The sequence below is a fragment of the Dermacentor albipictus genome, chromosome 8, assembly GCF_038994185.2.
Source record: "Dermacentor albipictus isolate Rhodes 1998 colony chromosome 8, USDA_Dalb.pri_finalv2, whole genome shotgun sequence".
Taxonomy (NCBI): Eukaryota; Metazoa; Arthropoda; class Arachnida; order Ixodida; family Ixodidae; genus Dermacentor; species Dermacentor albipictus.
This window is the reverse complement of record NC_091828.1, coordinates 28,849,136-28,874,414: the sequence shown is the minus strand read 5'-3', so window position 1 is coordinate 28,874,414 and position 25,279 is coordinate 28,849,136. Positions and strand designations below refer to the sequence as shown.

Genomic DNA, 25,279 nt, shown 5'->3' with positions numbered 1-25,279 from the left:
GGTTCTTTGTGTTGCGATACAGTTAGGTCTTGGTGCCGGATCACTGCTGCGTCTCGTTGAGCTGTGGCTGGTACGTGGTGTCGTCAGGTTGTCGTTCGTCTGTGTATTCTTTGCTTCCAGACTTGGCCGGGACAGTGTCGTTTTTATGTCGTCGAGATAGTCGCCTCGGCGTCTTCGTCAGCGGTGGAGGATCTTCGTCACTTCGACTAACACCAACCGCACCTCCATTGGTTGCTGCGTTTAGTTTGCAGAATGTGGGCTCGAAAACTGGCCCTGGGCTGTTCCAGTGTATGGTCGTCGTTGCGCCGGCAGGTAGCGGCCTGGTGACGGCGAGCAGGACGGTCGTCAAGAGCTCCACTCAGTGAATGCGAGGTAATCGTTCATATCACGTGCGCGCTCTCCAACCTGTGGACCCGGCGGGTCAACGGCGAGCACTCGGAGTTCCGATTCGCGTTATTGGCATCCGCGGTACACATGGTGGGCTTTTGCGCAGTGATAGCAGAGTGGGCAGCGGTCGGGGGCTCGCCAAACTTCCGTCTTGGTCGCGTAGCTGCGCTGGGTGACGGGTGGGCGTGCTGGCAGCGGCGGCGGTGGACAACCGAATTGCGACGTTACAGGGCCCTGGAGCGATCGCGCAGGAGGTCTTTCACGGCGGGCGACGGTGGCACAGGTCAATATTCACGGCTTGGGCTTTGGTGATGATGGTTTTACTTCAGTAACCCCAAGCGATCGCTGAACCTCCTCTTTGACGATGTCGGTGATTGAGACCACTTGAGGTTGCGACCTACGGAAGAGCTTCTGCACTTCCTCGCGACTGGTAGTTCTGATGGTCTATCGCATGTATTTACTGCCGAGAGACTAAACATCGGTGTAGTTTCGGCGATTCTACTGTCTTGTCCGCATACCGAGCGTCTTCTCAATGGTTCTTGCTTCGGAAACAAATTCAGCAACAGTCCTCGGAGTATTGCGTATCAATCCGGTGAATACCTCCTGCTTTACCCCGCACACGAGGAAGCGAATTTTCTTCTCCTCAGACATATCCGGGTCAGCGTAGCGGAACAGGCATGTCATCTCTTCAGTGAAGATCGCTGTGGTCTTGTTGGCTAATTGCGCTCGGGCCTCTAACCCGAATACAATTAGGAGGTACCCAGCACCTCCACCAGATGTGAGGTCGTGGTGACGGTCGAGGACACAGCAACAGAACTGTGAATGGTGAAACTAACTTTATCGGGCGAGTCTGTGCCCACAAAAACAGGCTACATTCAAAGCTCAACGAACATATTCGGCGATCATCCAAATTCTGATCAGCGGGTCAAGCGCGTCGACTTGTATACATCAGTCGTCCAATGTTCCAGAGAAATCGCTGGGAATCGCGTGTCTTCCACAAAGTTCTACACCATTCGCGTCGCGCATACGTGCATTCAGATTACACAAGGTTCGGTGACAGAGAGCGGATGGAACCATCGATAACATTCCAGAAACTTCCGATGCATTCGGGCGCGTCCTGCGCTGCCCGATAACATTTGTTAGGTGGCGACAAGCCGTAAACCGTAAAAGAAAAACAACCACATCTGCCAATGTTATTGAAAACATGCTGCCGACGTCATACGCACGATTTTCAGCCCTTTCTAACCGTTGTTAATGGTGTCTTCAGTATTCGAGTTGGTATCAAAATGCCTAATATGAGCCAATGTTTATTTCCTTAAGCGGGTGGACTACCTAGAAACGATATGTCTGACCAAGTGGCTGCCGTTATACCCGCCTGAGCCACTATGTATATGCTCATAAAATTCATGCTGTCGTAGTCGCATTATGGTTGTCGTCCCCGCATCACCTTCTTACTCTCGTCACGCTGTTCGTCGAACCAGTTGCCGAAGTTTTCTGAAACCATCAGAGCCTAGGTAAGTTTTCGTAGTCGAGGTGCCATCATGGCCGATGCATCGTCCAAATTTCAGCTTTGTCAGCAGACTCTAATCATACCACGGTGCTGATGAGAGTCCGATGAGTCCGACTATTTCTTCGTGAAGGGATTGTCATCATACCGTCATCAGTCTATCCATTGGCACACCTTCTTCTAGATGTGGTCGTAGTTCTTTTATCGCCGTCAGTAGGGCTTCCTGATCCGATCATGATCATGTCCATGCCTTTGTCCTCTTGACATTGTCATCATACAGCCTTCTTGATACCATAGTCATCGCGCCATTGTCATCATACACTCACTCGCTACCACCACGTCGTCACCATGCTATCGTATTCAATACATCACCGTCATTTTAACAGAGTCATGTCTATTTCGTCATAACGACGTCGTCACATCATCGTGTAACAGTCCTCGTTATGTCACTGCCATCATTCCTTCCTTGTGAACCTGTCGTTTTACCATGATAGCCAATTGACATGAATGTCGTTGCGCCATGCTCATACTGATTTCACCGTTCCGTCAATGTCAGCTGTTTCCGTCATTCTAGCGCAATCATGTTATCATTACGTTTCAGTTATGCCGCCATTGTAATGCCATCGTCGTTATGGCATCAACCTCAGAAAGTCGCTGTCATGCAGTGATTGCCCAACCGTTCTACTACCGCCGTCGTGACCATCCTTGATTTTATACAATCATCAGGCATTCATCGTCAAAGCATTGTCGTGTTGTCGACATGATCGTTCTGTTGCTCTCACTTCACCATCGGCATTCGATTCCGCATGCCGTCGTTGTCACACTACAGTCATTACAGTCTTTGTGGTATAGCTGTTGTTATTCCATCGTCGTCATCCAAGTAGTCAGCTCATTGTGTCCATAGTGTTGCCTTACCATCGTCGTCACACCGCCGTTGTCATGAGTTTATTGTGGTAATGTCGTCGTGATTCTGCCATTCTTGTTCCATCGTCATCATTATAAATTCGCCATCTAACTCTCGTCATGGTTTAGTCATCATAGCATCATCGTCACGCAGTCTTTATCACACCTTGCCATCAGGTCATCGTTGTCATGCTAACATATCACCTCGGTCATCTCTGCAGAAATATCGTCCCAATACTGTCGTGCCGTCATTGTCATACTACCTTCGTCGTTCTATCAGCTTCATTCCCACTCTGCTGTTCTAGCGTAGACATGCTGTCGTCCTTCAATATGATTGTGCCGCCGCTGTCAACGATCACCGTGATTGCGTCATTTGCAGGGAGACAGTGCCATGCTTACATTATCGCGACGTCGTCGACCTACCATCGTTGTCATTCCAGCTTCATCATATTGACACGTGTACTTATCTTTATCGGGCGACCACGTTTCGCCGCTTAACTGTAATCGCACAGCGAGGGACGCGCCTGAATGTATCCGATGTTTCTGGAAAGTTATCAATGCTTCTACCCGGCTGTCTGTAGTCGCCGAACCTTGTGTTATCTGATTTCATCGCGTAACGCGAATGATGTAGAACTTTGTGGAAGGCACACGGGTCCGAACGATTATTCTGGAACATTCGACGACTGCTCTATAAAAGCCGACGCGCTTGAACCGCTGATCAGATTTTCGACGATCGCCGACTGTGTTCGCCGCTATCGTTGTGCTTTAAGTGTAGCCTGTTTTGTGGGCAAAGGTTCGCCCAATAAAAGCTAGTTTTGCCTTTCACAGTACTGCTACTGTGTTCTCTCTTCACCGTCACTATCACGTGACAATATGGTTGAAGTCATAGATTTGTTGCTATCCCATTGTTCTCGTTTGTTTGTTGTTGTCACGATGATGACGTTATACCAGCGCCATCATTTGGTAATCGCGATTTCAAATCGTAAAATAGTTTAGTGCCAAAATCACGACCACAGATTTAGAAGACCACAATGACGGAATGATGCCATCGTCGCACCGCCTTTCTCGTTTCTCAACGCCATTCCTTCGGTGTGATTGAGTCGTTGTCGCTGGTTCATTCCCACATTGTCGCCTTGCCATACCACCGAGTGATATGCCGAAGTGAGCCGATACCTGCTGTAGCTTGTGTACCATATAGCAGGAGCAATGGAAATCTAAGAATGACCGCTATATATTTTCAATCACCCTGACTTCAGCATTACTGTCTGTGACTACATTGTCCGAATTCTAATTGCTTTGCCATTGACTGTCATTGTGAAATGGGTTTTACCGTACTTTTTAGGGGTACGGGGTACGCGTGACTACAACAAGGTCCTGGGTCTTCGCGGCGAGTGCCACGTTCAATCTGCCACGATGCCCGAAGACGATGCGCAGTCGACGCCAGCTCTATTGCCCTCAACGGTCACCCAGAAAGCGCCCCTGCGACCGGGGCACTTTCTGCGGGGCACGCTGCACTGACCAGGAAGATTGGCTCGAATTAGGTGACAGCGTGAACGAGTACAACAGGTGCGAATACACAATTACTCTTTTCCAATACTAATTTTTATCTTACCCGTACAGCACGTGTTTCGTTCCATATGCACCAAGATGAATTTACAGGTTGGGACGTATGCAAACCAAAACTACGTCACATGTTTGGTGGACCACGTCGATAACAGTAAGCTGCAACGCATGAGTTTGCGTCAAGAGCTCAGAGTTCCCGGAGTTGTACGTCGCATGTATCGAAGACGTGGTAGTGTTGTTGACAAAGACATGCCAGAGGTGGACATTTTCGGTCACATCTTAAAAGGCACAGTGAAGGTGCCTCCAATGTACTCCTGTGTAAGAACTGCTCTATGGTTGAATTCCTCGTCAATAAAGGTCGGCGATTCGAGCATGCAGAAACCTCAATGCTTCGACCACCTCCTTTACAGCACTGCGACTTACTTGATCTACGATCCCTTGACACTACAGCCGCGCTCGACTTCTGCCAACCTGACAACGATTGTCTGTAGAGAAATACTAGGCCATTTATTACCCGAACCGCTGAAACTTCTGTAGACTGTTATTCATCGATGCAATTTCCTTTATGTTCTCCTCGATGACCTCACCTAATGGTCTTAATGGATACTGGAGCTCACATATCGATCATCAGTTCCGCACTCCGCTGCCGTCTCAAAACGTGCTCACACCGATCGTGCCCCTTGCAATCCACGTAGCTTAAGGAAACCGTGTCCCCGTACCTGACGGAAACCGTCCTTTGTATGCTCAGTCAACATGTTACAATAGCCGCCAACCACACATCAGTTCTCTTCGCTGTTCTCGATGTTTACCAACACAATGTAATTCTCAGCATAGATTTCTTCAAATCCCACGCCGACATCATCGATTGTTTTACCGACGTTCTACACGCCTCGAACTGGCTTTGTGTATTGACGGAGTCTGTGCAAGGCCCCACCTACCACTATGTTCCAAGGAGTTACTTAGGCTTCCGCCTCAAGCTGCCGTGTGCGCACCGATGTCGCCGTTCCTGTTCCCCCTGATGGCGACTAAATGGTGGGTTGCCTCATTGCTGTGACTCTCCCGCACAAGGTCGCACTGTCCCACATCACTGTAGCTGCTCACAAGAAGAGAACATTAATTCGTGTCCTCGACTTCTCTTCTATTCAAGTTCTTCCTGAAGGTATCACACAAGCAGACTTTTCTTCCTTGGAAGGATGCAGAATTTACGCTTTTAGATCTGACGCTAAGCAGTAGTCCTATCCTCCACTACTGTCTTGATTGCGATTTTCCTAAACGGCATGCTACCTGGGGACATGAAATATTCCTAAGTTGAAGTTATCCGCGGTGCCCAAGCGTCTTAGGGTATATCTTCGACGTAGACTACCAATCTCTAGGCTGAAAAATACCGTAACACATCTTATTGACACCATGCGCGCGAGCCCTCGTCACCGATGTATTTAGCTTGAATCTCATCCCGAACGCGAGGCAATAGAAAAGAAGGTAGACGAAATGCTTGCGAAAGACGTCAAAAAGCTTTCCTCAGGCCTTCAGATATCACCTGTTGCGCTTGTTAAGAAGGACGATTGCTGGTGATGTTGCATGGATCATAGCCACCTCAATCGGTTCAATATTAAGGACGTCTATCCTTTTTAACGAAATGATGACGTACATGGCTGTGTACACGGTGCCAAGTATTCGTCATAAAATTGACATTTCATATTTTATTGTTGCGATAAAGGTCTACGTATGTCGATGGATGTCATATGCAGTTAGAAATATATACTTGGAGTTAGACATGAGACACCGTCAAAGAGTAGACACAGACAGGCATACAATTCTATTCTTCCGGACATAAAACCATTTCTAGTCATGTATCAACTAGCCAGAGAGCACACACTACAAAGCCATATACTGGAGGACGTCCCACTATAGGATACTCTACGTGGACCTCCAATAATAATGACCTTAGTAGAAAGAATAAGTTGCGATAGCAAACGCAGTGTAAGACTATTAGTTACAGCGTGGAACATAATTTAACCATGACAAGTGGTATTCGAGAGAACATTATACAATGCTTTGCATTTATCAAACTAGAATTCAACAAGCAAGTCTACAGTAAAAAGCAAAGGTGAACAAGAGGCCTATAAGAGCCCTATACATGCAATAAAAACTAAGCGATGTAAAAGAAGCAAAGGCAGACATGTTACTAAGTAATGAAGTTTACAACGGGATCAATTCGCGTCTGTTTATATAAAATGATAATCTCAACCGCTCAAGTACGCGAGAAGAATACTAGCAAAGACAATGCTAACTACCAACCAAATTAACCTAAGTGACTTCCTTAACTTTTGAAGTTAGTGCTCTCTCTCCCCTTCTATTCTAATCAAGTACTTGCGCAATTCAAAATTCCTTAGCAATGTAAGTTTTAGGCTAAAAATAACCAAGCAAAACTATTAAAATAGAAATAAGATATAAAAAAGGGTAATTCAAGAATTAGAGGACTATTTTAGGCATCACAGGAACATTTCACAGTTTGACATATGGAACTCTAGCAAGAGCATGGCTGAAATATACAAATACTGCGGCATTGTGAGTGTCCTTACTACGGTATGAAGCGAGTGAACGTATTACTATAATTAATTGTCCAATTTTTGAACAGCCTTTCCAAAACCCATGTTGGTATTTTGAGAGGACTGAGTGTTCGTCTAAAAATTCATTTATCTGATTAGCAATAATATGTGCGATTAGTTTACAGCATGATGATATAAGTGATATAGGATGGTAATATTGTAATTGGGCCCGATCACCTTTCATGTGTAGAGGCAACACTCTGGCTGTCTTCCAGTCATCCGATAATTTTCTATATAGTAAGGAAATATGATAAATAATAAGAAGAAACTTCTCAATGGACTCCGCATATCGCTTCACAAACCGCTTGGGAAGGTTGTCAGGACCACATGATAATTTAGACTTTAGATATAGTAGCATAGAAAATATGCCAGGGTATGAAACAAAATTCACATGAGAAGGATGAAGTACCGTCTCACTGGATAGACAAATGCCAGTTATAGAACACGCCGTGAAAGCAGTCATTGAAATGACACGGAAAATCACCATGATCGGTAACTATAGAACCATAAATAGAAATTTGTGACACTGGATTCTTTCTTTCGCTTACATAAGCCCAAAACATTTTGGCTCGTCTATAATGAAATTCGGCAGCACTGTATTAAAGGAGTGTTCTTTCTAAGAGTGTACCGCATGTGCAAGGTATCCTTTTAGTTCATTTAGATGACCGATATCCATACGTCGTTACATTTACCTTTTTTATCTTTCGATTCAGGTGGATTATTTCACGCGTCATCCGCGGCGTCTGTCAAGAAACTAGTTTATGTATGCTCGGCACAACCTTATCCATGTAGTTCTGGAACATATAATTGAAACGACGCCAAAGTGTGTTCACATCATTGTCGGTAAAATCAGTAAGGCCTGCTTCCAAAAGGATGCATCCTCTGCACGTGACTAGTCGTTCAATGAATGTTTTACACGGTTTTTCGTTTGGATAAAAGTAGCGACGGTAAGCTAACACTGACAAGCAAGTGATCAGAAATCCATTCAACAACTTGAGTAGTGTATCCAAGTGATAGTCTAGGCAAAAATATCAAATGCACTATAGGTTTGGAATTTTCTTGCAAGCGTGTTGGTTCCTGAACAATTTGAATTGGGTAATGGGTTAATATTAGGTTAGGTATAATTTAGATGATTGCTGTTTTGGGGAAGTCATTATAGGATCTCGAAACTACCACTTGGCAAGTTAACGTCCCCTATTAATCGAAGTTTGCTTCACTGGAATTTAGACATGTCCTTTTTCAGCTTATGTAAATACTGAGAATCGGCATGAGGAAGTCTGTAAATGGCACGCAATAAAAGAGTTATGGCCCCAGCCTGAGATTTTTGTGCATAAACATTCGAGGCCTGGAATGATTTCCAAGAGAACGGTACCTATGTGGTCTATAATAATGACTGCCACTCCACCTACTCTGCAATGCCGATCCTCACAGAAAACTTGATAACAGTGTGCAAAAACACCCTCATTGCCTATTTCAGTCCGCAGCCACGTCTCAGATATGACGGCTATGTGTGGGTCTTGTTCTAGTAGGGAAAGCTCAAGAAGTTCTGTTCTTTTATTACAGTGCGAACGCTTAGGTGATGACATGCAAGTGCTTCTAACCTCATTTGCACATCTACTGTCATTTTGCACCAGACTTATATCGCTAGGGCACCATAGAATTTTCGTGTCCACACACAAGAACTATCATCCTGAATGGCTCATACGCCTACAGGCAAGCAAAAATGCAGTGGCTCCGTTCTGTAAAGTTTTGTGCACCCTAAACGAAGTCAACAGAAAAGGGCACAAAGACCAACAAAGACTTACAACCGAACTCTTATTCATAAAAACAAAGCATATATGCATCCTCAAGAACCACTTCATGATCACCGCCCATGAGCAACAGAGCATCCGTTCAACATAATAACATTCATATTTGCAGCATAATCGACACACTATTGACTCATATGGAGCAAGTTAACTTCCCTATCATTCAAAATGGACAAAGAAGGTTATCTTGTGGTGCTGCCAGATAAGATGTACTGTAATAGAGCTTGGGACTTGATGCACAAGTGTTTTGAGGAAGTGAGAGTTAAGCTGCAGGAACCGAAGAAACGAGCAGTGGCATTACTAGAAAATATGAACTGGAGAAGCCGGTTTCACTAGCTAAAAAAAGAAAAGGGCCACACACGCAGTTTTCTTCACGGTAAGAACACATAAGCAAGATGTTCCGTTCAGAGCACCAAAGTAACAACCTAGCACAACTCGTGGTAGTTCCTTATGTCTGTCTTTTCCCAAAAAAGGCTGGCGTCATTGGTAGTGAACGGCCCACTCTTCGTTAAGAATTTTGAGGAGGTGATGCATCATATTTCTGCTCTTAAAGAAGGGTGTTACAAGGGCTTCAGCGTTTACATTAAAGACTTGAACTACCCTCCGCTGCAGGATGATCTACTACAGTGTGCGAAGGAATGCCTGGAACAGGAGAACGATGAAGTTGCCTTCCGTAATAAGAGCGGAATGTCAGTAGGAGCTTTTCTAGAAGCACTTCGCGTGTACCTGGAGAGCACGTACGTGCACTTTAAAGATAAAGTGTTCCTTAAAGAAATGGGGTATGCATGGGCTCGAAAGTAGACACAGTGCTGAGCACCATTTTTCTTTCTTGGTGTTGACAGAGTTGTGAAATGCGATTTGAATTGGAAAGTGCTAAAAATATTCGGGCAGGTAGTCGATTAGTGGATCTTGGGCCTGCACAAAGATTTAGACGTGTTCACATACCGTATGTTGGACGTATTCGGGATGAGAAGCGAAGGGCTACTATTCAAATTTGAGGTGCCAAAAGATAGCTCTTTACAGTTCCTTGATGTGAAGCTCGCTTTCGAAGATGATCACTTGTGCTGAAAATATTCCCCGAGAACTGAGAAACCCCTGTTACAATGCCCTTCCGCCCATTCAAATATAGTACGAAGAGGAATCGTCATGCGTTGCTTACATTCGGCTTTAACAAAAACTTGAAAGCACAAGTTGAGTGAAGCGTTCCTTGAACAGGGGGTTCGCCTCGAAAAGTCTAGATACCCTGCTTCGATGCTACGGATTGCAAGCGAAAGGCTAGTGAGGAGAGTAAAACCAGAGCACAAGGGTATCGAAATAAGCTAAGATAAAAGCGAAATTTTGATATTTGCTTATGTGCATCACTCATCGCATAAACACAAGATGGTTCTCACCAAATATTACTTAACGGTAGTTTTTTTCGCCAAGAATAAAGGGGGGCGGTGTTTGCCCAGCGACCAACATTTTCTTATTTTTTTCAAGGTTCTTGAGAGCGCAAGAGCAGACAGAGACTAAATGAAAGTTAAAAAACGACTCGGCGCTGACCCTCATTTCATATTTAATTGAAGACACGTATAAAATATAGCTTAGAGGTATCTACGGTGAGTATCTTTTGCTGTGCTGTTTCAGACTGTATTCAGTCTTAAGCCAAGAGACATCTGTCTCGTATATCTCTACTGACACCCAAGTCACTGAGTGTCCCAGAACAAAAATTTTGCTCGTGCGCCTCCTAAAATCTTGCGACAGCGACGAGCTGCCTCAACCGTTTCAAGCACCCGGTCTGTGCTTGACCAGTCGGGCATAGTGCCAGTGCCACTACAAACCACCAACGCGCTCCTGCTTCTCGAGGAGCAAAGACGACAACACTACAAATACTATACGTTCGAGCTCCCTAAAGCCTGTACTTGTGTTCTCTGCAGCTTAATGGCTGCCTGCCAGTTATTCCTGTGTAAATACGGAAAAAGACTCAAATTACCCAAGCCTGAGCGCGAAACCCACAATAGTGTGAAGATTTTCTTTTATGACTGCCTTAAACCTATTTGTGTAAGAGCTTGGTACATGGACGGAAGGGCGTTCACCTGCATGGTAACCTGAATTTCTCTACCCATTCTTAACAATGCCAGAACCATAAAATTATTGTGTCGCATCAAACGAAAACAAACAGTTCTTGCGTTTTGCATGATTTAGCGACAACATGATGATGAGGCATGCTATTGTGAAAGACTGCGGAATAAACACGCCAGTTTTTACGCATTTTTCGCGCAATCAAATGTAATAGCAGCGACATGGAACGAACCAGCGACCTCAGTGGGGCGACGCTATTCAAATAAGTTACCGCGGCGTGTGTATTGTGCCGCATAAAATCGTAGTGCTTACCTTTATTTCCTTTTCGTAATAGCTTAAGTTGTGCTGGTATCCAGACGTCGAAACAGATTTTAGACGAGAGACCACACACGTCGCGTAGTCCTCGCGAGCAAAAACTGCCCGGCTTATGATCAGGGTCTTGGAGCCGAGTATCTGCGCAATAAAGAACGTGTCACTAAGCAAGAGTGATAAGGTACTGGTGACAGCACCCTCCTTTGATGTATTGCCTTCATGCAAGCACAAAATTTCAAGTTAGACATGTACTCATTTGCATGACAGTTCACAAAATGAGATCTCAGAAAATGAAAGCCACAGAAGGTCGTTTGAAAGTGTTTGAGTTCCGTCAAGAGGCCATAAAATGGCAGCACACCATAACTGCACCGCACATTACAGTAAGCAACAAAGGGCTGCAGTTACGCTAGTAAGTTTAGTAGTTCTATTGGCCATGGTAATTGCAGTAAGCACTCGCCTAATAACTTAGCTAGTATGGTGTCACAAACACAAGAAGAGAAAGAGATCTAACTCGATGACCGCGAGCACCCGCTTTCTCAATGCGGGTTCGATAAAAAGCGTAGGCAATGGTACATGACCACACCATGATACCGCTTGTTTATTCGCTTGTCCGAAAGCTATGTTACGACCGACTGGTTGATGCCGCGCTCCAACTTGGTTGCCAGCCATGCGGAGCCCTCTGGAGATTAGAGCCCCAAGAACGTATCCCGAAACGAACGTGCTGTTGGTTCCCAGAGGACTCGGAAAAGCCGGGGGGTCTAGTTGCTGAGGGATCTCGGTGCTGCTCACAGGTAGATGGTGGGAACTGCTCTGTGCTCACTGGGCTACCGCGCGATGCGATGAATGAACCAGGTGAATGTGTTCGCAGTGCGCCAGTTCAACCACCAAACTGTAAACCGCACCGCGAGAGCCATCTAAAGAGCTCGAAGGCGAACAGTGCAATTGCGCGGTTATGGAGCGCTGCCTCGAACGCTCCAAAGGCGTATACGATCATCTGCGCGGACAGTTAGTTACCTGCATTCATCAATATTGGGCGTAGGAAAAGGTGGCACGCATGCAGTGAGTCTAAGTCTCGTCTAGGCTCAACCACGCACACTTGCCCTGGAATGCCCTCGCAACTGCCGCATGCCCTCGCGTGCGCAGTTGCCCTCGTTACTGCGCGCGCGGGCGCCTCTTTCTTATCGCATTGGCACGTCACCTGAACATAATGGGGATGGCGACCATTTGACAGACGGCGACAATCGTGTCAAAAACAATCAAGTAGGGGGGGTCCTCTGTGTACGCATGACACAAATGCGTTTACTGGTCGCCATCTTGCGCACTGATAAAAGTAAATGAGTTGTAACTACACATTATTCAGGCACATAGAACGCCGTACCCATCCATATTGAAGTTATTTGTGAGTGATTTTTTTTATTTTTGACGGAAAGAGATATCTTCTGGGGACATTTCTAGTACTAAAGAAATACTATTGCACAACGTCGCACTGCTAGCACGAGTTGAACTATAATTTGAAAAAAGTTTGCTCTAAAGTGCTTTCGGAGTAACGTAAGCATGCTTCTATTCTTTTTTTTTTGTATAGGTGGTGAATAAAGCGTTGGTTTTGCTTTCCCCAATTTGTCTCGCTGCAAGCAACTGTTCACTCATCAGAAGTGCGTGTTGGGACGAGCTTCTATAAAGGTTTCAACTTCGCTGTTCGCTTATAAAATAACAAATTAATTGTAGCGTTCCTAACTAGAACGGCAACAGAAATGACATAATCTAAGTGAGACGGGTGTCGTCCGCCATTTTATTCCAACTTCTTCCTTCTCACTTCTCCCCTAGCCCATTCCTTCGTCTTCTTTCATGCGTCCAGCGCAGACCGCTTCACTCTTCCGGATTTCTTTTAATTACACCTCCTGGGGTAATACTTGAATACGTTTCCAATACGGCGCACTCCGTTTGGCCCGAGGCTCCGGCGTACCAGACATTCTTCAATATTCCATGCTGGCATGCAGTCTTAATAACTTGAAATAGTCCGCAATATTTTGAATTTGAGGGCACAGCTCCTTTCCTTACAAGGACATAGTCTCCAGGCTGTATGTCCGGTATCTCGCTACTGTGCCTTTTATCAAAGTTTCGCTTCATGCGGCGCTTGTACATCTCCTGTTCTTTGACAGTTTTCCTTACTTCCGCAAGTTCGAGGTTCTCTAGGAGACCTAGCTCACTTTCTGCTGGAACTATGGGTGCTGTACCTGAAGTTACAAAATGAGGGCTGCAGCCTAAACCCGTGGTGTATGATCTGTTGTGATGCTTCACAGCGGCCTCGAGACAGCACTTCCAGCCACCGGCAAAGTCTGGATACATCTTCAGATACTGTTTGATGTCTCGTATGGCACGTTCCGCTAGGCCGTTTGCTGCCGGGTGGCATGGAGAAGAATACTTTATCATGACGCCGTGCTCCTGGGCCCACTTTGATAATTTGGCACTCCGGAAAGCCGGCCCGTTGTCGCAGACGAGTGTCTTTGTATGTTTAAAACACTCAGCTTTGAGGAGGTCTATTAGGCTGTTTGCGTCTTCTTTGCCAGCTTTAGCCGCAATCGTCCGTGTGCACTCATCTATGGAGAGCAAGAAAGCTTGCGTTCGCTTGACTCCTTCCCCTTTCTTTTTGAGCTCCGCGAAGTCCAAATGAATTACTTCGAACGGGACGCTTGAATATTCAGGGTTTGTCATAACGTCTGTCGATTGCTTGAATTTAACTTTGTTCACCTGGCAGAGGTGGCATGTGCGGATGTAATGGCTGATGTCGTTTTTCATGCCCGGCCATGTGAATCTCATGAGCAATTTCTTATAAGTGCGCCAGAAGCCTTCATGTCCACCCGATTCAGGGGTGTCGTGGTATAGATGAAGAATCCTTGGAATCATAGTTGGTGGTACGTGATACCTTCCATTGATAAACTGAAGCTTTTCTGTACCTTTTCATAGCTTAATATGATTGATTGTCTCTGGATTATTGCTTGATTCCTGTACAAGTAATCTTGATAGTGCGTCAGCGTCAGTGAGGAGTGGGCCAGGATGGTGCGAAATTACGAAATCAAATTGTTCCAGACCCATCTAGCAATGCGGCCTCTTGGCTGGGCCATGCTCAGAAGTTGAGTCAATGCTTGATGGTCCGTGAAAAGTATGAATTTGGCAGCTTCCAGGTAAGTACGAAAGTACTGCACAGCTTTTAAGACGGCCAGAGCTTCCTTTTCTGTGGTACAGTAATTGATTTCGGCGGGTTTCAGGATATAGCTGTAGTACCCCACGACGTAGTGTTTGGTTTGATCAGCTTGTTTGGATGGCTTCTGGTATAGAACTGCACCGGTAGCATAATGTGATGCGTCCGTGTTCAGCACGAAAGGCAAAGAAAAATCCGGTATTCGCAAGATGGGGTCCGACGATATTAGTTTTACAAGCTCACGATAGACAGCTTCGCACTTCTCGTCCCAATGAAAAGGCACGTCTTTCTGAGTTAAACGTGTGAGGCACCTTGTTCTCAGTGCGTAGTCTTTGATAAACGCCCGGAAGTGTCCTGCCATCAATGATGGCTTGGAATCTTCGTCTTCTGATTACTCCCTTCACCTGTTTGTTCTCAAGGATGATGTATAAGACCGGCACATTGTATGCCCTGACAGTAATGCCCTACTCCTCGACATTCCTAAGCACCTCCGGTCAGCGGTTCTCCAAGAACTTCACTATTTACCAGCGGCTGGTCACATTGGCGTCTCCCGCACCTACGACCGGATTCGCTGACGCTTCTTTTAACAATGCCTTACCCACTCCATCCGGAAATACGTTGTGGCGTGTGAGAAATGCCACCGCCGAAAAACACATCGACACTGCATGCCGGGTGCCTTCAACCGCTCGACATTCCTTCCGACCCGTTCTTTCACATTGGCTTGGACTTACTTTGCGCGTTTACTCTGTCAACGTCTGGCAACAAGGTGGTTGCTGTAGCGACAGATTACGCCACCCGCTACGCCATCACCAGAGCGCTTCAAACGAGCTGCGCCACAGATGTGACCGATTTTCTTTTACGCGACGTGATTCTGCAGCATGGCGCTCCACACCAATTGCTCATTGACCCTGGTCAGACATTTCTTTCCATAGCCATCGCCTACATCCTGCACTCCTGCTCATCCAAGCAGAAGCTGACTACGTCTTACCATCCACAGACTAATGGTCTCACGGAGCGTCTGAATCCCACCCTAACAGACATGTTTGCAAAGTATGCCTTGTCCGACCATACTGATTGGGACCTTGCTCTACCCTATGTCACTTTTGCATATAATTATTCGCGTCACGACACTGCCGGTTATTCCCTGTTCTTTTTGTTGTTCGGGCGAGAACCCACATTGCCACTGGACGCATCCCTTCCATCCGCCGCAGCAGAGACCATTGAGTATGCACTTGGCGCCATCACCAGGGCAGCGCAAGCACGCGAAATTGCCCACACTCACCTCCTGACCTCCGAACAGATGCAGAGGCGTTTGTACGATCGCCAACACAGAGACGTCCACCACTCTTTGCCTGGATCTCTGGTACTCCTGTGGTCCCCTACTTGTCACGTTGGCCTGTCAGAAAAACTCCTGTCTCCTACACAGGCCCATATAAGGTGCTGCGCGCCCTGACTCTAGTTACCTATGAAATGGCCCCAGTCAGTACCAGTCCCTCATCTGCCTCAAATTCCGCTAACCTTGTGCATGTCGCACGCCTCAAGCCATATTACTCTTCTGTTATCACCGATATTTAGACACACCGGGACGATGCTTCTGTCGCAGGGGTAATGATACATGCATATTGCGTGTTTCTTGTGGATGATGCACGCGGACGCCACGACGAAGACGACGAACGCAGCAGCAGTGGCCAGCGCTGCATTATCATTTGTAAATATACTTAGTAAATAGTCTCCAGTTAGTCCTTCGTTCGCGTAACAACATATATAAGAATGCAGTAGAGCACATGAAGCTCGCCGCTTGTTCATAACACAACTGTGCTTTGTTGCATCCCTCATCATGGTGATCATAGTAATTACCATATCGTACAGAACACTGAAATTATCACGAATTATACATTCATCGCAAAAATAATTGATAACCACATTAACGTCACCAATCATGCGAAGAAGAGATGCACCACCATATTAAAGTTTGGAATAGTGGAATAATAAGTTCTATGCTTTAAGCTTTGTGGACATCCCAAGCAGCGCTTAGATGGAAAACTTCTTTATTGAGACACCTCCAACTATACTGAACAGGTTAACTCAATAGTTCCCTCATACAACTGCTATGTATTACTAAAGCATGGTCGATAACGAAACATAGTTGATAATTTTTCCTATATTTACAAATAAAAGAAGATATGTTTGCAACGTATACGGTCTCGACTTAAAGCTTTTGTTTTATTCTTCCAGGCAGTAGGAAAGTGGGGAGGCACCGTTTGCACAAGTTGTGGTGGGTACTCCAGATCGCAAAATTGTGCTGTTGCTAAAATATAGCTGAGTCATGTTGTAGTGCCCGTCTGCGTGCGGTAGTACGCCTGGGTGCGTCAGAGCATCGTCACTCGATCAAAACTTCTGCGTTTGTATCGAACGACGACTTCATTTGTATGAAATACGCTTCAGGAGCAGCGATCGTCAAAATGAACAAACAACTCGGGCGCCGCTGGCCAGATGTTGGCAATAAGGTTGATCAAATGCGAACAGCGCTAGGATTGCAGCATGTCCATGCCAATGCGAAACGCTCTAGCCTTCCGGCATGTCCATGACCTTGGTTAATAGAAAGCTAACCTCTTCGCTGAGCACTCTGCCGGTGTCCTAGGAGCGTCGTTATCTCTGCGCTTGTTGCAGCAGTGCCTATTAATGCGATAGTTTTAAGGGTCTTGTGTCGCAGAAAATCCGGTGTTGTCGTTGTCGCGGAGCTGGGTGCGAGCGAAAAGTTTACTGTATGTTCAGGCGTGTGTATATGCGAAGCCTTACTATATGGCATCTGGTATATGCGGGTTATATTGCCATGCCACTCCATCACTAAAGTTGATCATACCTTGTCTTACATTCTTGAAAAATCATAAGAAGCCAACAAACCAAAGCACCAAGAAAAACATGGAGAAAATTACTTGTTTTCCTGATTGAATTAAATAAATGATAAATTATTGCCAATGAAAATGAATGAAAAAAAAACTTGCCGCAGGTGGGGACTGGTCCGATCGATGTCTTCGCATTATTGCTTCTGATGATATGATTAATCAAAAAAGTCGGGCCCCTCGGTTGACCCCCTTTCTTCTCGTTCTTACATAACGAGGGTCTCGAATCCGACAACATTGATTTCTTCAGGTATATTGTGCGGGTTTATTGACCAGTTGCCTTCAGTTAAAAGCATCAGGCACTGGTGACACCTGCTGCAGAAAAGATGTTCCTCATCCGCCACCAAGGTTTGTGAATTGTGGCACTGGCCAACACCCCCAAGGTTAGTTCTTGTAGTAACACATAAATACCCAAGAAAGTGGAAAGGGAAACCGCGCCGCGGTAGCTCAATTTGTTTAAGCATCGCACGCGTAGCCGGAAGATGAGGGATCGTTCCCCACCTGCGGCAAGTTGTTTTTTCATCCACTTTCATTTTTAATTTCACTAATTCCATTAGCAATTACAAGTTTTCACCCTCTGTTTTCTTTGGTGGCTTTGTTTGCTGGCTTCTCTAGATATGATTATTAAAAAAAATTGTGCCTCTCGCTCAACCCCTTTTCGTCTCATTCTTGACAAAGTTATTCCTCGGAATGTTGAGAATGACAGCCCGCAAACAAACCAAATGAAACAAACACCGACCGCGCATGCCTTTTATGTTAAATCTTTTCAGACTCAAATATAAAAGTGCGAAGCAAGAAGAGCAACATTACAATGATGCAATTTCTTTTTGCGATTCCCTCACTCAAGAGGCCGCGTTCCTACCGGAAAGCTCGCGTTCATGTGTAGCATTCGCCGCCAGCGTTTCCCTGTAAACTGTATGTTTACACGAGCTGCAGTTGCCGGGAAGCGTGAGGAGCATGGAGCGATCTTTGAATGCGGTGGAAGCGTGCAGCTCTTAAGAGCGAAGCTTAAGCGTCCTCTAAATTTTGCATTTCACCTCCATCAAAATGTGGCCGTGGGGACCGGGATGTGATCCCGCGTCCTCGGGCTTTGCAGGGCAGCGCCGAAGCCTCTCTGTCACCACAGGGGTTGGCATATGTGGCTGAGCAGTGTCAGTACTGCGCGTTATTTTCTGGCTGACACGTCAGAAAATGGTTTGAATCCCACCCCAGCCGTCAAACGTTTTAGCCGTAGTCGCAAAGTGGGATTAGTTATCTGACATATATGACTGAGCCCGCACCGCTCATAGCGCGTCAGCGCAGGCAAATAGGCAACTAAAAAAAAAAGCCCGCGCAGTTTCATAGAACACCCACGAAATCTAAAGACAAGCTGTGCTTTCTGTATGAGCATGTAAGCTCTTTAGTAGAACGACCACAAAGTGATATACAGGAAATGAGTTTGGAGAGGGAAATACGGAAAATGCGGAAATGGTAGGCTCGCGCAGGTCCAATGAATTAATCATAAACTGCGTCACTCTTATGTTCAGTGGGCGGAGCATTGCGGGAACCGCCTTACTCGGCCGTACTTTGCGCAGTATGAGTCCTTGAACAAGGGTCTATGATAAGGCGCGCGGGGGGGGGGGGGGGGGAGGGATCGCAAAGGAAATTATTAGCAATGTTTTACAACAACGCCACTTCATTGGAACGCATTCAAATACATATTCGCAGCAAAATACCATAGGAGTGTGTCCTTTTATAACAAATACGCTATGACGGCTTGGTTAAACATTATTTCAGGCCCCCCTTTACATGTTTTCAACCATCAATATACTTCATCACTTTGGTGGTTAAAGGAGCAGTAGTTCGTCAGGAGCAACTTTTCTCAAGTTCGTGTGTAATGACAACTTTCGTAGTCTTAGCGTTAATTGTAAGTTTGCTTACTGTGGAAACTGTCGCACAAGCAACGTTTTCCCTTTAGTAACTATTTCGCAAACACGAGAGCCTCTGCGGAAGGCGCTAGTACCAACTGCACAGAAAAAATGAATAAGGGAAAGCAAGGGACCGATTTCTTTTTCACTCGCAACCATAAGATAACATACAGGAAACGAACGTATGCCAATGGGCAATAACTTTAAGCGTTGAAATGGTAAGGCAACGGTTTGTGAACGGATACGAAAAAACTATTTTTCCTGGTGGAACCCGAACCTATATGCCCAGTCACTCTTTAAGCAGCAGTACATCAGTTGAAATGCCCTACTGGTCCACACGCAGCACATTTGAGAGCACAGAAACCGCAGTGACAAGGACGCAAGTCACATGTTCTTATTTTATTTCCCAGCCCCTATTTACAGCGCAGCGAACAATTTACGTGGCAATTTGAAAGTCGTAAACGCCTGAGGTAGTGCCTTCTTGCAACACTCAACGATTGCCTCGTAGGTGGTTTGGCCGTAAGCATCATGCTTGCTATCCTGAAAAAATGTCCCTAAATAAAGATGACTCTTACCGAAATATCAAAACAGTGTGACTTGCTCCACATAATAGCCAACACGCGCTTAGTTGCGTCATCCTAGAGGTCGTCGGCATATTTCTATAACTTCGATAAGTCAAGCTAGGACACCCTGTGCTTCTTGCGTCCTGAGCCTAAAATTAAAGTGTAATAACGCTTGCTTTTTACTGAGAACGGCATCGTGTATCTCATCACTCTACAATATTTAGGTAGCACATATGCGTTATAAAATATAATGCATATTTTCTGTAGGACAGTCTAACCAATAATACAACAAAACCCCTTGACATGTACCCTAAGGACTTACTTCACCGTGATGCGCAGCTTTCTTAAGGCTTGAGAGAAGTCACACTAACTGTGCTGTACCACATTGTTAACGTAGCTGGAATATTTGCATCGAGTAAGGTATCGACGTGTAAAGTTTTCCTCATAATGAATGAAATTGTTCACGACTAAATTTTGAAGATTTCAAAGACGGTGGTACATTGGTGGCTAGTAGTAGAGCGGCGCCAAAATTAAATCGATTCCTTTGAAACAGGCGACGTTTTTGCACGAAATGCTCACCATTTTCACAGCTTTCTCCATCCTATTTGAATTTGGTTTCCTGAAATTTTCATGTGCTGAAAGAAAACAAATAAATGCACAGCGATGCTGTAAAAGAAACAAGCAGATAATAACTTTTCATCGGATATGTACAATATTTTTGCGTGCAAGATATTGCTGCATATATATGAGTTAATGCAGTTCTAGTTCAAATGCACTGTGTTAACTCCTTTCTTCACATTCCATAAAAACACCAAACAATCGTTCAAGTTCGAGCAGTAACTTGCATGGTACATTGTTTTATTGTATCTGCTAAAAGCAGGAGCGTGTATTGCACTCATCACGATATGATGATATGCTTGGATGTTAGCAGACAGTGTGCAATATTTCATAATTTCACGTTCTAAGGAGACTATAGACTTTCCGCCACAAATGATCTATTCTTCCACATTATGTTCACATTGTCCTTCGAAATGGTATCAGTTCGTTTCGGGAGCACAATTGCAGTCCAAGGGCGCTATAACGTAAGGCTATTGCAAACTTTTCTATTCCAATTCTGCAATCAGCTCTTCGCGATTGGTCACAAACTTTTTTGGACCAGCCCCACTTCACCTGTCTGTCACGCGACGTCATGAAAACCGCAATAGCTCCCGATCTGATAGGATGTTACACACTGATTATTCATGATTTGACCGAAAAAAAGAAAATAGCTATGTCTGATTCGACGCCTTGTCGCCATTAGCACTCGGCTAATGGTCGAAAGCTTTCGGGCTGCACGCACTTCACCTCCCTGTCACGCGACGTCACAAAACCGCAAAAGTTCACCGTGTCAAAGTGATGTGTACCCGCTAAAGATGCATTAATATGCCGAACAAACCAGAATTTTCTTCTGAAGTGCCGCAGGCTGCGCCATTGCGAAAGGAATAAAAGTTGGCTGCCGCCGATCGCTCAGGCACTAGCTACTCGCATCTGCCGGAGAGCATGGGTTTATTTGGGTATAATAAAACTTTCTGGGTGGCCGTACAACATTTTCGAGCACTTTCTGCGCGTTTACGACCTCGTTCTGCCTATTCTTCTTTGCTGAGGATCTGTTTTAGCGTCATTATTTAGCTTCTGTTACACGCCGCGGCGATTTTCGACCAGCCACCGCCAGCTAAATAAGGGAAAGCGGACCAATCGCAGGCGGCGGCACCACCCTCTTTATTTATCGATTTTGAGTGCAGTGGCTCGGTCCCATTGAATACCTCTCTATTTGAGCATGCTCCCCGCCTCTTGTGAGCCAATTAGATAAGACAAACCTCTCCATGTAAGCAACGTTATTCGTTTTTCAAGCAAACAAAAGTGTTCTCGTATGAGCGAGGAGAGCGGTTGATTGGCGTGTATAGACAAGCCTGCGGGTCACCGCCCGATACTTTCGTCGGCGGTTACGCAATTTCGACGTAAGGACATTGGAATAAAAACATATTGGAATAGTTTTACGTTATAGGGCCCCAAAGCTTGGTATAAATTTATGCCGCTTGGGAAAAATGTCCCTGCATAAATATTACACTATACCTACGCAGTTTAAAAAAGCAAATTGTGGAGGATTAAACATGCTTGCCTTCTTTTCGTGTCCATTTATGATGGCATTCAATAGAAGAGGTCGGTCTGAGTGGCTGCGACTGCCATGGAGTGGTACTGTTTCTGGACAGCGTTTGTCTTGATGTCGATTACGGTAGCAGCAAACGCCGTGCGAATGCAAGGGACAGAGCGCCCACGCACACAAGGAAGTGTGCTGCAGAAGTGCAGCACACTTCCTCGTTCTTGTAGGCCCTCCACCAAGCGGAAGTGCCTTGTGGAAATAATTAATTTCTTGAAGTAAATGCGGTCAGAAACTCCTTAAAGTCCGATTTACACACAAGCTGCAGATATGATATTCGGATTGTAAATTGAATCTACAAGAAAACATAGTTATGTTACGCGAAAACTGGAAGGCAAAAGGCTTTCCTAGCTACCGTTTGAGATCTGTCTGAGTGGTCGCGGCTGCTACGTGATGGTGATGTTTTTGGATGAGCACGAGTCGTCTAAAATCCAGACCAAAAGGGGCTCGCAGCTTCGCTGTGAAGAATACTCACTTTGGCTCTAAGGTTCATGCTTAACACGGACCAATCTCTAAAACAATGTATCTGTAAGACCGCTACCGGAGAAGACTTATGCACTAGGTAGCATGAGCTAATTACGGCGACATTGCAAATTTCAGTCATTGTTATAAACGTCACTTACAATAGTGATATATTAGCATATAATGAAAGAAAAATTGCCTTATCTGCAGCTTCATAATCCTCAGAATTGCATTGCGTAAGAGTGATGATGGATGAAGTATAAATCTGGTTAACATTCAGGGCAATTTATTTTCATCGCTTCCAGCGCAAAAAAAAATACAAAATCGAGCGGATTAATGCAGCCACCCTTTTTAGTACAGACAATGCAGATTCATTAGGCTGGCTTCAATGCCATACAGTCTGCATAATTCAATATATCCAACATGTTCCCCACAAATTAAGAAACGTACTTACTTTTTCCGAGGCAAAACGACGCCCACATGCACAAAAAGTAAAAAAAATTGTAGTTGATTTTCATCGTTTTTCTTTTCAGATACCGTGCGTGAACCTACAGTAAAAAACAATTATAGTGTATTGAAGAAACCACAAATCGCAACAGCTTGTGTGAACTTTAGGTTTCACAATAATGAATAGATACTTCTTTGTGAACTAGTTAAGACACTATCTTGTGCTACGACTGGTCATTGTATATATATCATTAGCAAGCTTCAAAACGAAATTAGCCTTTTCATAAATTTTCTAAACGAATACCCATCAATGCAAGGGGTAATTAAGATTTTTTACGTGTGTCTTTAGGGAGCGGGTAGAGAGCGCTTGCTATCAAATGTTTATTTGGCACCTTGCAACTTTTCCGACCTACCCGCAGTGGTTGCTCAGTAGCTATGGTGTTAGGCTGCGGAGCACGACGTCCAGGGATCGAATCCCGGCCATGGCGCCCGCATTTATATGGGGGCGAAATGCGAGAACACCCGTGCACTTAGATTTAGGTGCACGTTAAAGAACCCCATGTGGTCGAAATTTCCGGAGCCCCCAACTACGGCGTGCCTCATAATCAGAAAGTGGTTTTGCCACGTAAAACCCCATAATTTAATTTAATTTTTTCCGACCATGGGTGTGTACGTTCACTCCAACATAACTAAACGAGCAGAGGCTGCATTTGACAAATGCGTAAGATATTCAGTCTTCAAACTTCTCCCGGATGAAATATTTTCCACGCGACTACCCACTTGGCTATGGTGTAGGAGACGTGAATTGTTTTACACTATGACGTTCCTAATCTATCAGGCGCTCAAGGTCATTAGAACTAGAGGAGAAGTATGTCGATAAATGAATAAATAAATGCCTACGCCTGTTAACTTAAGTCAAAATAAGACAAAGTATATCCATAGGAATATGAATATATGTAGATGCAGGAATGTACATATGTACGCTGCGTAAAACTTAGGACTAAGTGCAGGCTATGGGCACGATATTCGAAGGGTGTAACATCGCGACGTTGCTAACTGAGTGTAGCGAAAATTTTGCCAAAGTTTTTCAATATATCTCTTCATTCAGAAATATTGCTCGTTGTGTTTCACTAGTGCGTTTTGTTGAAGATCGTCAGATGGCCGCAGGGGAATTTTCGAAGAATACCAGCACTTGAGAAAAAAAAATTCTTGCTTTATACGTGCAGAACGACGAGATGATTATGAAGTACGGCGGGATGGGAGACACCGGATTAATTTCCACCGCTTAGGCAGAAAGCAATAACACCGGTCTACAGCGCGCGCACTAGATGCGCGGTACACGAGTGCTTTCGCATTGCGCCGCCATCAAAGTGCGGCCGCCGCGGTTGGGATTGAATCCGACGCCATAGGGCTTAGCAACGCAACGCCAAAGGCACGGCGCCAGCCCGATGGTTCTTACACACGAAAATGTTACTCGAACGAGAGGATAGGTGATGCATACACATGATGATGTATTCAACAATTTTGACGAGTGTGTGTCTTTCTTGCAAAGCATTCATTGCCGCAGTAAAGCCAGTACGTGTCTGCCAGCAACCTGTACATTAACCGCCCTTACCTTGTTGCCTATATCTGCGACCATGTTTCATATTTGTAGTAACCGGCGAGCGGAGCTTTCAGCAATTTTATGAGGTGACATCATACCGTGATACAAACTGCTTGTATACGTATGCAATAAATTTGTTGTGGCTCAGTCTAAAACTACACATAATAACCATTGCAAATTTGATACTACTTGAAGAGGATGCCTAAAACAATTCGTTTTCGTATACGCAATAACTACCGCTTCGTTTAGGTTTTCTATTTTTCACTGTTAGATGAAAAAGCAAACTTAAAAAGGGAATTGCGCTAAAAAAAGACACGGACGAGTACGGACATGGACGGGCACAAACTCGCGACTGATTTTATTCAGAAAGAACACAAATATATAGACCTAGATTCTTATTGCCTAATCATTGCCTAAGCGCACATGCGAAGAACGTTTCCTCTGCGCTTAGGAGCTTATGCAATGATTAGGCAATAAGAATCTAGGTATATATATTTGTGTTCTTTCTGAATAAGATCAGTCGCGAGTTTGCGCCCGTCCATGTCCGTACTCAACCGTGTCTTTTTTTAGCGCAATTCCCTTCTTTAAGTATGTAGGACCGACTCGCCCAACAACGTGCTCTCATGAAAAAGCAAGAACACGAAGTCGCAGTATCTACGAATATCTTCCAAAGCAGTATACAGCGAGCCATAATAATAAAAAAATAATAGAGTAGCAATAGAAATAAAGGCACGCTTTTCTCACCTATAACTTTTCCAGACACCAACCGTCTTGCACCTCTGAAAGCTGCGTTGCACGCTGAGAAACACTAGCGCGAAAAACAACCAATCCCTAGCTGCAACGTAGGC

General features: G+C 45.1%; 1 protein-coding gene across 2 annotated transcripts in view; it reads right to left on the bottom strand.

Annotated features, from left to right (window-relative positions):
• Positions 1-25,279, bottom strand: part of LOC135905252 (uncharacterized) — a 72,053-nt gene extending 46,774 nt beyond the window's left edge. Inside the window, exons 1-4 of one of the 2 annotated variants that reach the window (XM_065436263.1) lie at positions 25,176-25,279; positions 22,836-22,929; positions 20,302-20,357; positions 11,151-11,291 (exon numbers count right to left, since the gene is read on the bottom strand). In XM_065436263.1, coding sequence (XP_065292335.1) covers positions 11,151-11,291; positions 20,302-20,357; positions 22,836-22,899 — 261 coding nt within the window. In that variant the 5' untranslated portion in view covers positions 22,900-22,929; positions 25,176-25,279. Of the gene's footprint in view, positions 1-11,150; positions 11,292-19,734; positions 19,867-20,301; positions 20,358-22,835; positions 22,930-25,175 lie in introns of those variants that run through there. The other variant, XM_065436264.1, reaches the window with a different exon arrangement.